Genomic DNA, 12,608 nt, shown 5'->3' with positions numbered 1-12,608 from the left:
GATGGGTCACCGGGGAGTTCCCGGTGACGTTGGTGCGTGTGTACCTTGCCTGGAGGGCAGGGCAGAAAATTCAAAAATCCATTTGTATTGCATTTAATACAAAATAACTATTGAATGCAATACATTGGATTTATATCTGTAAAATCAGTACATTGTTTTAGAGAACATTTATTTTACTGTATATATATTAGAATGAGTATAATATGTATTTAAACAAAAAAAATTAAATTTTTTTTTTTCAAATATATAGATTTTTTTAATTTATTCAATGTATTATTTTTACATGATTTTGTGTTTCAAACTTTATTATACTCATACAATTATATTATACTGTAAAATAAATTTTCATGAAAAACAATATAAAACCGGAAAGAAATGAACCCCCAGGGAGGTTAATGGACACCAAACCCACCCCTGATACTCTAGTTGCTGCACCAATATCAATCTGCCTTGCTGCCCAGAGGGCCAGCTATTAGGCGCATGTATGGGGTATCTGCCCTGTGATTGTCTGTTATCCATAATAAGATTAAACATTTCATTTCACTAGGCTGCATGTGTGTTGTTTATCACCCTAATATTTGGCTGAAGAAAAACATTAGCTGGCAATCAGCTCACTACCTGCTCTGCTTACCTACACCACTAAGCATGGGATGACACCCCACCAAGGATCACTGGCAAGAATGTATGTAGAGAGACTTCCTTTGGAACAGAAGTGCCAAATCATTTGCCAAGAAAAATCACACAGTGAAACTGTTTACTATGGGGAAGAGGGTTTTTTTGGCAAAGGGTATTAGTAGCCCTTTTTGCTTTGGTGTCAGTTTGAAACCTATTGAAACCAATGAAACTATTTCCCAGCCCCACTGGAACTGGGGCAAAAATGGGATTACGTCACAGGAACTGACACTTAAGGTACTCCAGTCACTAACTTCCCCTGTTTACCACCTTGTAAAAGAAGAGATAAATACCATTCTGGCCAGTAGTCACCTACAACTTTTTGTTTTCTGTATTGGTGTTCTCCAGCTGCTGCTGGTTTCTGCCACTTTAGTAGTAATTTAGTAGTAATTTTACCCACAGAAAAGGTATTTATTCTTTTCATGTATATTTTGGTAAATCAGTGACAGGGTTATGTTATAGTGGCTGAATAACACTAACTCCCTCCCTGCTGCATACCCTTACTTACCTTACCATCACTATTACATCCTCCTTGAACCTTCTTGAACCTGGCATGGAATTTAGCGTGTTGCATGATGGTGTTTTGTTTGTTCTATTCTGGGGCCCAAAAAAATATTTTTATGGGGCTCCAAATGCTTTATGAAGAAATCTCTTCATAAAGCATTTGGAGGAAATGCATATTTGTTTGATAATTCAGATTTATGGAACTCTGAAACCACAATTGTCTCATTCCAATGTGAACAGAGGGATGTAGTGTATATATTTCCAGGTATCCAGGAGTTTATATAATTCTTATTTTATCTATTGAGGAATGTATAATTTATTTCTGAGGTAGTCTGAGGTTCCTCCAAAGATTTTCCTAGAGTAGTAACAAAATGATCTTCTGTTTACAATGATCATCAATATAAGCAATCACTTCTGCACAGACTCATTTATTACATATAAAAAAACACCACCAAATGTTCACCATCCAAGTTCCCTTCTCGTCATTATAACAATTATTTCTTTTTTATTTTCCGATGGTGGAAAGTACACCCCATTTTTTATTACTGATGAAAAACATGATGATGAACATGCTAATGTACCATGCTGTAGGTATACTACGTTTAGGTGGGGGTTCCCTGAGAAAAAAAGATAAATGGTATGTCTTTGAAATGTCCAACTTTGTAGGAACAAAGTACATATGTTGTTACTTTCATCTGGTCGCAACATTCAACAATAAGACAGATAGCCAGAAAACTGGGACACTAAGAAAGCAGATCTGTAATTTTTCACTGCACTGCTAAAACTACTTTCATGTTACACCAAAGCTGAGATTATTAAGGGTATGATCATACTTTATTTATTATGATATATAAAAATAGCCAATCTCTCTAAATTTAGAGCACTTTAACATTTACTATTCTGTACAACTCATCCACCCTGGAGCTGCCACAAGAAATGAGGCTGACCTGGTCTATATTTATGTTTTATTGCTGTTGAAATTAAAGGGCTGGGAAATGTTAAAAAATTGTAGCCGTATGTAAGTGGCCAGCAATGTAAGAGGCATTCTTTCTACTGTCCACCACACATATATACTATGACATGTTGATATAGTAATTATATAGAAAGTTAAAAAGTAAAAAAAACACTGCTGTAGGTCATAACATAATCAAGATATCATCTTATATGACACTGCTCATTCTGTATGCATTTTGAAAGTTAGCATATGGGCAATCCAATATGAGATGTATTCCAGGCCCCTACAATGTGCACAATATCAGTTTAAAAAAAGCGCAATAATTGATTAATCAATTATTCCTATTTAATAACAGGAGTGAATATTTGTCAACCTTTATTACGACTCATCATTATTATGTCCCATCATTATTCTGGCCACTTTAAAGTAGTAAGATGTTGCTATGACTTTTTAATAAACCAAGCAGCCCTTCAGCTGATTTTAAAAGGTCAGTCCAACTAAAAATTTGATTTTGGGTTGCCAGTTTGCTATGTCCCTAAGGGACTCTATTGATGACATCTTCTTACTTTGGTCCCTGAACTTGCATACTAGAGAGGTCTTTATACTAACTTTCAGGTCAATTGTCATTTTGGAGAAATAGCATGTGTATTTACTTATTCAACCATGAAAACGTGTAAATAAGTGAATGACTACATATGTTGAGCATGTCTTCTTACACTTTATGTATTTAGGGTCCGCTGTTTGCTTTGCTATTGACCTCTGTTGTCACATCATGAGATCAAAATAGATCAAAAATAGTTCCCTAACATCCTCATGAGAAAGGTTGTGGATGCCTGAGTCTGAAATCTTGATTGCAGAATATTTCTTTTGCAGTCAATAATTTAATATTTATGCAAATAATTTCCCAATATTTTGAAAACCAACTGATAAATTGTCTTAGACTAGCTGACATATTTAGCTCAGAAGCTGATTGCAATGTGGTAGATATGTTTGGTGCAAACCAAACACAACATTACAGCAGAAGAACCTTATGCCTTTATACAGGGTCTGAGCGACCATGAGTTCAGCATTCTATCACAGTGTGTATATTAGTAATTGAATCAATCCAACCAAACAATGTATCAGAAATAGACCATTCATTACAAAGGACAATAAAACACTTCATGTATAGGGAAAACACAAAGTTATAAGTTATTTTAATGTTAATAGCAGTTTCTTTACATTTATAATGGGCCAGAAGATAGACATTTGTTATGTTATTAGGATTGAAACCATCAAACCATTCCTGAATTAATGACAAACATACCAAATTTGTTTTAAAGTTTAGGAAAACTCAGATGGAAGCTTCCATCACTTAAAGGATATTTTCTTTTAAGGGAAAAGTCTGCAAAAACTGCAGGACTGCTCCATGATCTTGAACCAAACAGCTTTATTGTAAACCAGTCAGACAGGGATATTAGTAAAAAAGCTTTGGGATCTCAAACTGAGATGAAATGCCACTATATGGCTTTATGGTAGAAGGTATAAGTCTCTCTTTATAATGACCAAAATGTTGAATTCTGTAGATTCCTGGATCAGCTGAGAGAGGTATGTGCCATTCAATTGTTGCATTGCTTTGACCTCCAGTCCCTTTATGCCAATAATATCTGTAAAAATATAAGGCAGATTCTAGCTATTATTATCATCATTTTATCATGCATAGCATAAGAGACAGTTATCAACTATATTCTTCACAAAGATAATACAAGACATAGGCAGGATGAAACGCTTTCTACTATGTAAGGTACAACATTCATGTTTAATTTTACATTTTTGTAACATAAATAAAAAACAGAAACATTTTTTATAAACATAAATTGACACATTGTAAAGTATGCATTGTTGCAAGCCGTACCTATAAACATCCAGTAATGAGGGGATTGACAATAAAATGCTTTGTCCCAAATATTTTAGGTTTGAACAGGGGTGTAGTAGGGCAGGCATAGGGGGAAACGCCATGCTCTCACTGTTTTTGGGAATGGGTTCGCGTGCTCACTCTTATTTTGCCATAAAATTCTTTGGTGGCCAGAGCCGCGGACCACTTCTCCCGTATGGAATTCCAGGTTTAGGGTGGTCCACTGGTTGTCTCCCTGTACACAACCCGCCCACTCTCCCATCGCAGACTCAGACCTCAGAGTGGGCGGATTGTGGTATCATGGTGTCACTCAGCGGGAAGTTTCTTCCCCGATGAGTGACACATAGGCAGGGGTGTAGTGGGGCGGACATGTCATTGATTGTACCCTGCCCCCTCTTCATTTTTTACGACTACACCCATGGGTGAAAAGGGTTAGCACTGCTGTCATTCCAGAAGAGGGATACTTCTCCCACCATTTGACATGGAGTTCAGTGAGGATACCCAAGGTCAGCTGTCAGCTGCTGATAGTAACTGATTCCAATTCGACAATAACTGCCACTGTATGACATTCTGCTACCTTAACCCTCTCTCCATATGTGTTGTGTTACAATAAATCCCCTTACACTAAGATGAATGAGCATTTGGAATTTCCTGGGTAAAACATAGCCACTCCTGAGAGGGTGAGCAGTACATTTTTTGCTCTATAAGTCTACTCTTTGTCTAGTCAAGTCTTTTCTTACAGCTAGAGGATCTTTCCTATAAAGTCTTCTTACATTATGTACTTCTTCAGGCAGGTGTCATCATGACCGTAAACAATTTGACAGCCTACAGTACTGGCTACAGAATTCCAAGAAATAGAGCATTGAGAAATGTTTTGTTTTTTTATGTGAGCACCCAGGAATAGCTAGAACTTATCCTCCTGTGTCACTGTCTGTAATTGTCTGTCATTTGCAACCCCTATTTATTGTACAGCGCTGCATAATATGTTGGCACTATATAAATACTTTTCAATAATAATAACAACTCAAAGAGGCTTATTCTATAGGGGCAACACAGGAAGCTACATCAATATGTGAATTGTTGTAACACATTTGAACCAATTAGTGTTCCATTTACTATCACTCCATTAGAGAAAACCTAAACTAGGTTGCTACAGTGACCCGGCAATTCACACTGCTTCATAGCTCTTCAGCAGAAGTGTTTTTTTTCACTGTAAAATGTCATCTTCACTTTGTGGCATAAAAGGAACTTGTTTCAATGAAACATCACTGTGGAAGCCATTGCATACCAAGACACAGCTCACCTTGTCTCCCATGAGGCATCATTATGAACTATTCGCCATGTTCCTGTTACATTCTCATACTGCTCAACTTTAAGGTAAGTGTCCTCAGCCTGTAAGATATTAAAAAAGAGATATCAGAAATAAAAAAAAGGAAGAGCAGTTTCAGCAAATATTAGGTACTAACAGATGTGAATTAGCATTTCACAAAGCTGGAACAAAGCAGCCATGCTGGGCACGGCAGACAAGTTCTTATGTTTATAAGCTTCAGATTTGGAATAAACTTAACTGGCTTATTTTACACTGTGGTAATTTTTAGGTCTACAGTCCAAAATGTAGAAATTGCAGCTCAGTGGGAAATTAGCAGATACACAAATATGTGCATATAGCACACATGTAAACTTTCTGTTTTTTACCTCCTTATAAATAATATGAATGTCAGACCTAAATATAAATTACTGGAATTACTGGACATTTCTGATAAATTATTCCCTTTGGCTTGCTGCAGGTTTAAAATCAGGTGAATAAGTTACATGTGGTTAGTAAGCCTCATGCCCAATATATATATGAACTAATGAAAGGAAGACTAAATATCACCTCAGTGTTCCTCCTTTTTAAATGCAAATGATTGAGTATTCCAGGGGAACACAGCTACACTTTTTATAAGATTATATTCTTTAGTAAATATTCCTCATTGTGTCAAGGATCCAAAATTAATTGCTAGCAGTCTAGCAGGGGTGTAAGAACACTCCTGTCATCCCCTGTAATCATTTGTTAAGGGGTTTACTGCTGCCCTCTCAACCCTCACTGCCTCTCCTTCCTTCCTGTACTGTTCTGATTGCCAAAGCAGTATAGGGGAGAGAGGAAGCTTGTCATTGGCCATGTTAGTGTTGGCAGACACATAAGTACCACTACAGGTAACATGGAAGGTGGGTGGTTTACAAATGGGAGAACACAGGGTGTTGTTGCACCAGCAGTTGCCATTCCTCTCCTGAGTTATCTAAATCTTGGGGGGTGGCGTCAGGAGGTTTTATCCCAAGGTTTTGCATGCCACTGAGAGAGTGAAGATTGTAACTGTTTCCTAATAAGAGAATATGGGGCCACATATGGAACCCTGGCATTAGAGTACTTCTTATTCCCACTGGATACTTACCATGTAGGTCACAGAATTTCTGGGGTTCCCAGCAACAAATGTTACTGAAGCTACTTCACCCTGTGTATGACATAAAATAGTTAAATACATACAAAACAATACAAATGGACAAGCTAGAAAAAGATCAACAACAATTGCCCATGTGCTAAGAAAAATTACCGGTAAGTTTGGGTGAAATTTTAGGTTCCTCATAGTTCAGGCAAACTTGCAATATTCCCTGCATGTTTGCACTACAGAAGTTAGATAAAAATTAGATCCAATAAAGGCATAAATTATTTCCACTTATACATTTATTAACTATATAAACATTGTAAAGGCACACAGCAAAACACTAAAAGCTATATAACATGTGGATGACCTGTATACAATTTTTTGCTGTAGTGCTCACGACACTTTGAAGAGTACGTATTGATGTAACTTTATACCCCAGTTTTGCTAGATCTCCTTTTCCAAGCTCATCTTTCTTTGTTCTATTTCAATTCATTGTGGTTTAGTTCAGCAATGGTTTACTTTTGAACTTAGGTGAAATATATGTAATTCTTTATCTAACTTTCTCTTGATTCATAATCTGATTAATGAGATTTTTTTTTGTATAGGAGACTTATTAGTTATTATTGCACAGAGCCAAGTTTGCAGTTGTCTTCACATTTTGTGGGCTCTTTTTTGTATTTTATATCACTTGTCTTAAGAAAAAAACAATAGAATACAGAAAAAAGGGAGTTCATCTTTTATATGGGCAAAAGAAGATGAGCTCTATCTCTAAGTAACAACTTGAAGTCTATAGGATGACACCAAAAAGATCCTTTAGCACTCTGGCCTTTGCAATACTAGGTGCCAGGTTCGAATCCTGGCCTGGACACTATCTGCATGGAGTTTGCATGTGCTTGCATGGGCCTTAGGCTGTGGTAATGACATATGGCTATGGTAGGGACATTAGATTGTTAGCCCATTCGAGGGACAGCTAGTGACATGACTATAGACTTTGCAAAGCGCCACATAATAAATACTAGTTAATAATAATAATTGGCCAGGCAGCCTACCATAAACAAGAAGGTGCGTAAGCTTTCCTCTAGCTTCATGATGGTCAGATCATGTCTGTAACCCTGTCAGATGTATGTCTATTCTTAACTTTTATACTAGAAATTACTATTCTGGGACCCAGATGCCTGGCTGTTACATTGCCTTTTCTCTACTACTTAGTTCTTTCTTAACAGAGAGTAAATTAACTGCTTAGATTACATTATTCTCTACTGGCTCTACAGGCAGGCCTTTTGGAAAAAAAAAACATTTTTTTTTCATTACTTACTGGCAGATATTGAGGATTCACCTCCTCCAAAACATCTCCAAAGGTCATATTTCCTGGAGCTCTATCTACCAGGACAGGACCCAATAGGCTAAAAAGTTGTGATTCATTAAAAAATGGTGGCTGTGGTCCTTTAGGCAACTCACCGGCGGTATTCTGCAAGAAAATGTATTGAGGATAACTAGATTATTTTTAGTGTAGATATTTTCTGGTGTTTCCACTATTATTTTGTCACAGTACATTTTATTATGCACTAAAAAAGCCCTAGGGGTTGTCAACTATATCTAAACTAAACAAATATATATTGTATAATATATCTTCCAAAACTAAAATTAAAACACAGTTAAAACACTTCAGGCCAAAATGCACCTAGCCATACTCGGTTTGACCCTTAGACAAAATTTTAATTTACCTCTGCAATAGCTTTGGCCAGCCCGCGGTACAGCTGCAAGTAGGCAGAGAGTGTGTGAGGCCCAAAAATAGTAGATGCAGCTTCATACCTCTGAGCCTGGAATGAGAAAATAAAAGGTTTTTAGAACTTAAAAATTTTAAATTAGAAGCACAGTGAACCTGGTCATTAGGATTCTGCAGATCACCTATCAGAGATAAATTATTCATACATTAAAGAAAATAATTTTTATGTTCACATTTCCATGTCAAACTTTACGTTACAAAAACCGGTTTACTGTTTAAATTTCCATACACATAAAAAGAAAAATCAATTTATGTCATCAGGTGAATTTTCAATAAATATAGTTATGTTACGTTTATAGCTTTCTCAGTACATGCATATAAGAGAATATAAAAATATGAAGCACATACTTCCGAGTCTTGTTTGGTAGATTAAACCAGTAAATATGATTATCTTTTATTAAAGATATGAAACCAACCTGGCATAGCTTATTCACAATATTATATATAAAGAAATACATTCTTTTCTTAAATATCTTACATTCATTATAAACATTCTGCTGGGGCATGCATTGACCCCTTATTTAATGGTTAACTAATTGTCAGGTGTAAAGTCTATATACCACAATTCTCTGTGGTATAGAGGTAACATATATACCCAAGAAGGGTTATTAGAATGCCTATCTTTTGTTTCAATCAACATTGGAAGAATTGTAATATCCGCAATATGGAAGACACTTTCATGCTTACACATTTAATATTGGTAAAAGAAAGTAGATGTAATCAATGTGCTGAAGATATTGTTCTCTCTGATCTTTCCTCATTATTTTATACCTTAGATATTTTCTCCAGTGCAATCCAGGCTTATTTAATAAAAAGCTGGAAAACAATGCTGGAAAACAAAAAATGTATTTATAAAATTCCTGTACTTTTAAATGAACAAAAGGACCCCTACCTATGAAAAAAAAATCAGCTAGCAATATGGATTTAAGATTTACCCAGTTTCATAGTCTACGGCAGGGACAAACATAGGGAGGTGCAAAGTTTGCTGCTGCATGAGGGCACCCTCATCAGATCAGATCAGCAGGTGGGCCACAAGTCAGTTCTGAACAGGGACCCATGGTTGTCTATGTCCACTGCTCGCCTTTAGGCCACCTGAAAGTGTTCACGGGGACTATTTTTACTGACCATGTGCAGGGACACCTGCAGGAGATTGGTATTGGAATCATTCTTATTATAGTGTTTTTGCACATGTGAATGTGCTTTATCAATCACAATGAAAGCTACCCAGCAGCAACAGCTAGGGCTTGGCAAGTAGAACAATGTGGAGTTACGTATGTTTTAAGGTTTTTGGTGATAGCAAATTTGTTTTTCCAGGGGAAAAAATCAATCCGTTATGGGGCTTCATTTTTAAAATGTACATTTGCTCTTTACAAATTACCTCTTTATAAAGTTAAGTCTCAAACTGTTTGTCCAGCCAAATATTCCTAATATTTTTTGACAGTATGTAGAATGTATTAGCTTAGATAACATAATGCTTTTCTAGTATTATAAAGAAGTAAATTCAATTCCAGCACTTTGTACCACTGTTACTTATACAGTATTAATCATTAAAGGTCAAATACAGTGCAGCATTTATGTTTATTTTCAACATTAAATGCCATTCCCTCTCCAGATGTCCTCCTCTGTTTACCTGATACTCCTCAAAGGTTGCAACGTAATGTGTATATACATTACTAAGTCCGGAAATAACCACATCAGTATTCGTAGAATTAGATGGATCTAGTTCCTAAAAAACAACACAAGCAGCAAGTGAACAGATTTAATTATAACAAGTAACCACAAGTGGTATCAGACACTGGTAAAGGCGCACAGGACAGTTATGTTACATTGCAAAGTTACATTTACATGAGATTCTAACCTGCAAACATAAGAATATTTAGCAACATTCTTAAAAATATATGTATGCATAAAGTAACTGTCATGGCTAGGATTGCTTTTCTATTACAAAATTAGTAAGTACAAATTTTCAAATGTAAGTCATGGCTGCCTACAGGCAAGTAGACCAAGAATGCTTGCCAACTTGTCAGAGATATCAGTCTCCCTTTGAACAAAGAATCAAACTACACACAAGGGATATAAACACCACAGAAAACAACAACCTAATATCTCACTGGCAGGATTACAAATGATTATTTGGCTGGAAACATTTTTCCTTCGATAACTGCTATAGCACTTGTAAAACTTCACAGAACTTCACCTATGAGGCACAACTCAGAATAAATGACAGCCAATGTCTGCAACACAAAAATGACCATCTATAACTTTTAGGTTTAAGTGACAGTGTAACACTGGTAGAGCACTTATTTTTAGGCTGCTACGCTGCATACATGGGGAGAAATCCAAAACATTAGAAAGGGCAATCTGGGCATTTTCAGCCTCAATAGAATGGAAAACTGCAGTCTTAGAGCCCTCTCTCTCACTCTTGGATTTCCGGCTTCTACAATTCTACCATAATACTATGTACACATACTAGATGATTGTTGCCCAAGATGAATATACATAATAATCTTGGATGAAAATCTAGCACATATACAGCAGTTCTGCAATGTCCTTCATCGATCTCTCCTGGCAGCTGCTGGCCGCTGTACTTTTCTATGTAGCAGAGCACAACAGGGTGCTGCTCTCTCATATATGCTAAAAGCTCTGTTTTTTTATCACAAATTGGTAAAACAATGTAGATTTATTTATGTAAATAACATACACACCTGTTTTACAGCTTCTCTTAGTCTTCTTCCAGACATGGTCCTATAAGCAACAAAGTGCAAAGAGACTTAATAGTTAAAAAAAAAACACTTAAAAAAAACACAAAAAAATATCATTGTCTAGTTTGGATAGTTCTTTAATTAGAATTTAGTATCAGGCTTTACTTGAACTTACGTAAATTCTCCAGGAACAGCAATTATACCTAAGGATCCAATAGTGATTATCTGAACATCAATTATTGTTGGGTGCCATGGTAGAGGTCTGGATATCTATATGAAGCAGACATTTATACAGAGGTTTAAATATGAAGAAGAGTAAAAGCCATAAAGTCACAAGGTCACAAAGACTGTATATAAATAATAACAGAATACCTCTATGAATATAAATTACCAAGGAGCAATGTGGAAAAAGCAAAAAACCATAGCAACCATTCAGAATCAATTTTCGGTTATAAGTACTTTGAGCCAGATTAAAGTTGAAATCTGTTTTTTACGGTTGCACATCATTGCTCTTGCTTGAGGAATAAACCCAAATGTATTGTCTAAGATGAAAGGATCTGGGTTGTGCATAGCAAGCAACAGAACAATTTCCATTAGTTATTTATCCTTTTAAGAAGACCTTTCACTTTTTGATGCTTTTAGGTATACTTGTGGAGAAAGAACAGCTAGATACAATTTTTCTTCTTATCAAAGTGTGTTATAGTTTTAAAATGTTGTTCATATATAGTTTATAATTATCTATGTATATAGGGGTGGTCATTTTTGTTTATTAGATACACAGTGTTTCGTTCTGAATGATCTTTTATTTTCAATATTTAATTGAAATCTATGCTGAGTGCTGAGCCAGATGGGAACAAAAAATGTATCTGCTACAAAGGTACCAGTTCATTCCTAGTTCTAACTTTATTGTTATTGAGAATTTTGTGCTATTAGCAGCACTGAAATCTAAGTATTTAAAATTAAAAGTAATTATTGTATTGAAATTTAAGTATAAAAATGTTTCCATAAACTCTGTGATCATTCCACGTACTAAGATAACAGAGTTCAAGTGTTGAAGGTCTGTTTTGCAGCTTAACATAAGGTGGGCCAACTACTGGTAACATTTTCATTGCAAAAATCGGTATTCCCAAGTCACACTCGGGGTACCTAAAAACATAATAAAAACGCACTTACCTTGCTTCATCGCTGTCCCCCGGCATCCTGCTGGTCCCCTCTGGCCCTGGGGACACGTCCTTCTTCTCTGATCTTCAGCCCTTCAATGCAGAGACGATATCCGGGGTTTCCCAGTGACGTCATTGCATGCGTCAGTGCGGGCGGGCGGATTGGCAGGAAATTCAAATAATTTTGTATTGAATTCAATACAAAATAGCTGTATTGAGTCCAATACAAAGAAATCTTCATATATGCATTTGTACAGGTATATTATATGTTTCACTGTTTTTTAACAGGTTTTTGAGGGTTTTTTTTTAAAGTTTATTATTAAATTTATGAACTATTGGACATATTTCAGTGAGTTAAGAAATATAGGACTACAATATAAAATAAATTTCCATGCAAAATATTGTACCGCTTTTTGCATGGAAATACGGACAGAATTAGACCGCCAGGGGGGTTAATAAATATGTTTTCAATGTTTTTAAATACCTGTTTGACTGATTTTATTTTCAAGTTT

The 12,608-nt window shown here is 35.9% G+C and overlaps 1 protein-coding gene and 1 long non-coding RNA gene across 2 annotated transcripts in view; one reads left to right on the top strand and one right to left on the bottom strand.

The window, feature by feature from the left end:
- The window catches only part of LOC140339473 (uncharacterized), a 30,321-nt gene that overhangs the window by 7,066 nt on the left and 10,647 nt on the right, over positions 1 to 12,608 (top strand). The gene's annotated exons all lie outside the window — the stretch shown is intronic.
- The window catches only part of LOC140339472 (putative neutral ceramidase C), a 30,134-nt gene continuing 20,825 nt past the window's right edge, over positions 3,300 to 12,608 (bottom strand). The window contains exons 14-21 of the mRNA XM_072424202.1: positions 11,112 to 11,206; positions 10,940 to 10,979; positions 9,865 to 9,960; positions 8,173 to 8,268; positions 7,764 to 7,916; positions 6,458 to 6,517; positions 5,329 to 5,417; positions 3,300 to 3,777 (exon numbers count right to left, since the gene is read on the bottom strand). Coding sequence (XP_072280303.1) covers positions 3,588 to 3,777; positions 5,329 to 5,417; positions 6,458 to 6,517; positions 7,764 to 7,916; positions 8,173 to 8,268; positions 9,865 to 9,960; positions 10,940 to 10,979; positions 11,112 to 11,206 — 819 coding nt within the window. The 3' untranslated portion in view covers positions 3,300 to 3,587. The remainder of the gene's footprint in view (positions 3,778 to 5,328; positions 5,418 to 6,457; positions 6,518 to 7,763; positions 7,917 to 8,172; positions 8,269 to 9,864; positions 9,961 to 10,939; positions 10,980 to 11,111; positions 11,207 to 12,608) is intronic.

The sequence above is a fragment of the Pyxicephalus adspersus genome, chromosome 10, assembly GCF_032062135.1.
Source record: "Pyxicephalus adspersus chromosome 10, UCB_Pads_2.0, whole genome shotgun sequence".
Taxonomy (NCBI): Eukaryota; Metazoa; Chordata; class Amphibia; order Anura; family Pyxicephalidae; genus Pyxicephalus; species Pyxicephalus adspersus.
Note: the sequence above shows the minus strand (reverse complement) of the source record. Positions and strands in the feature narration are given on the sequence as shown.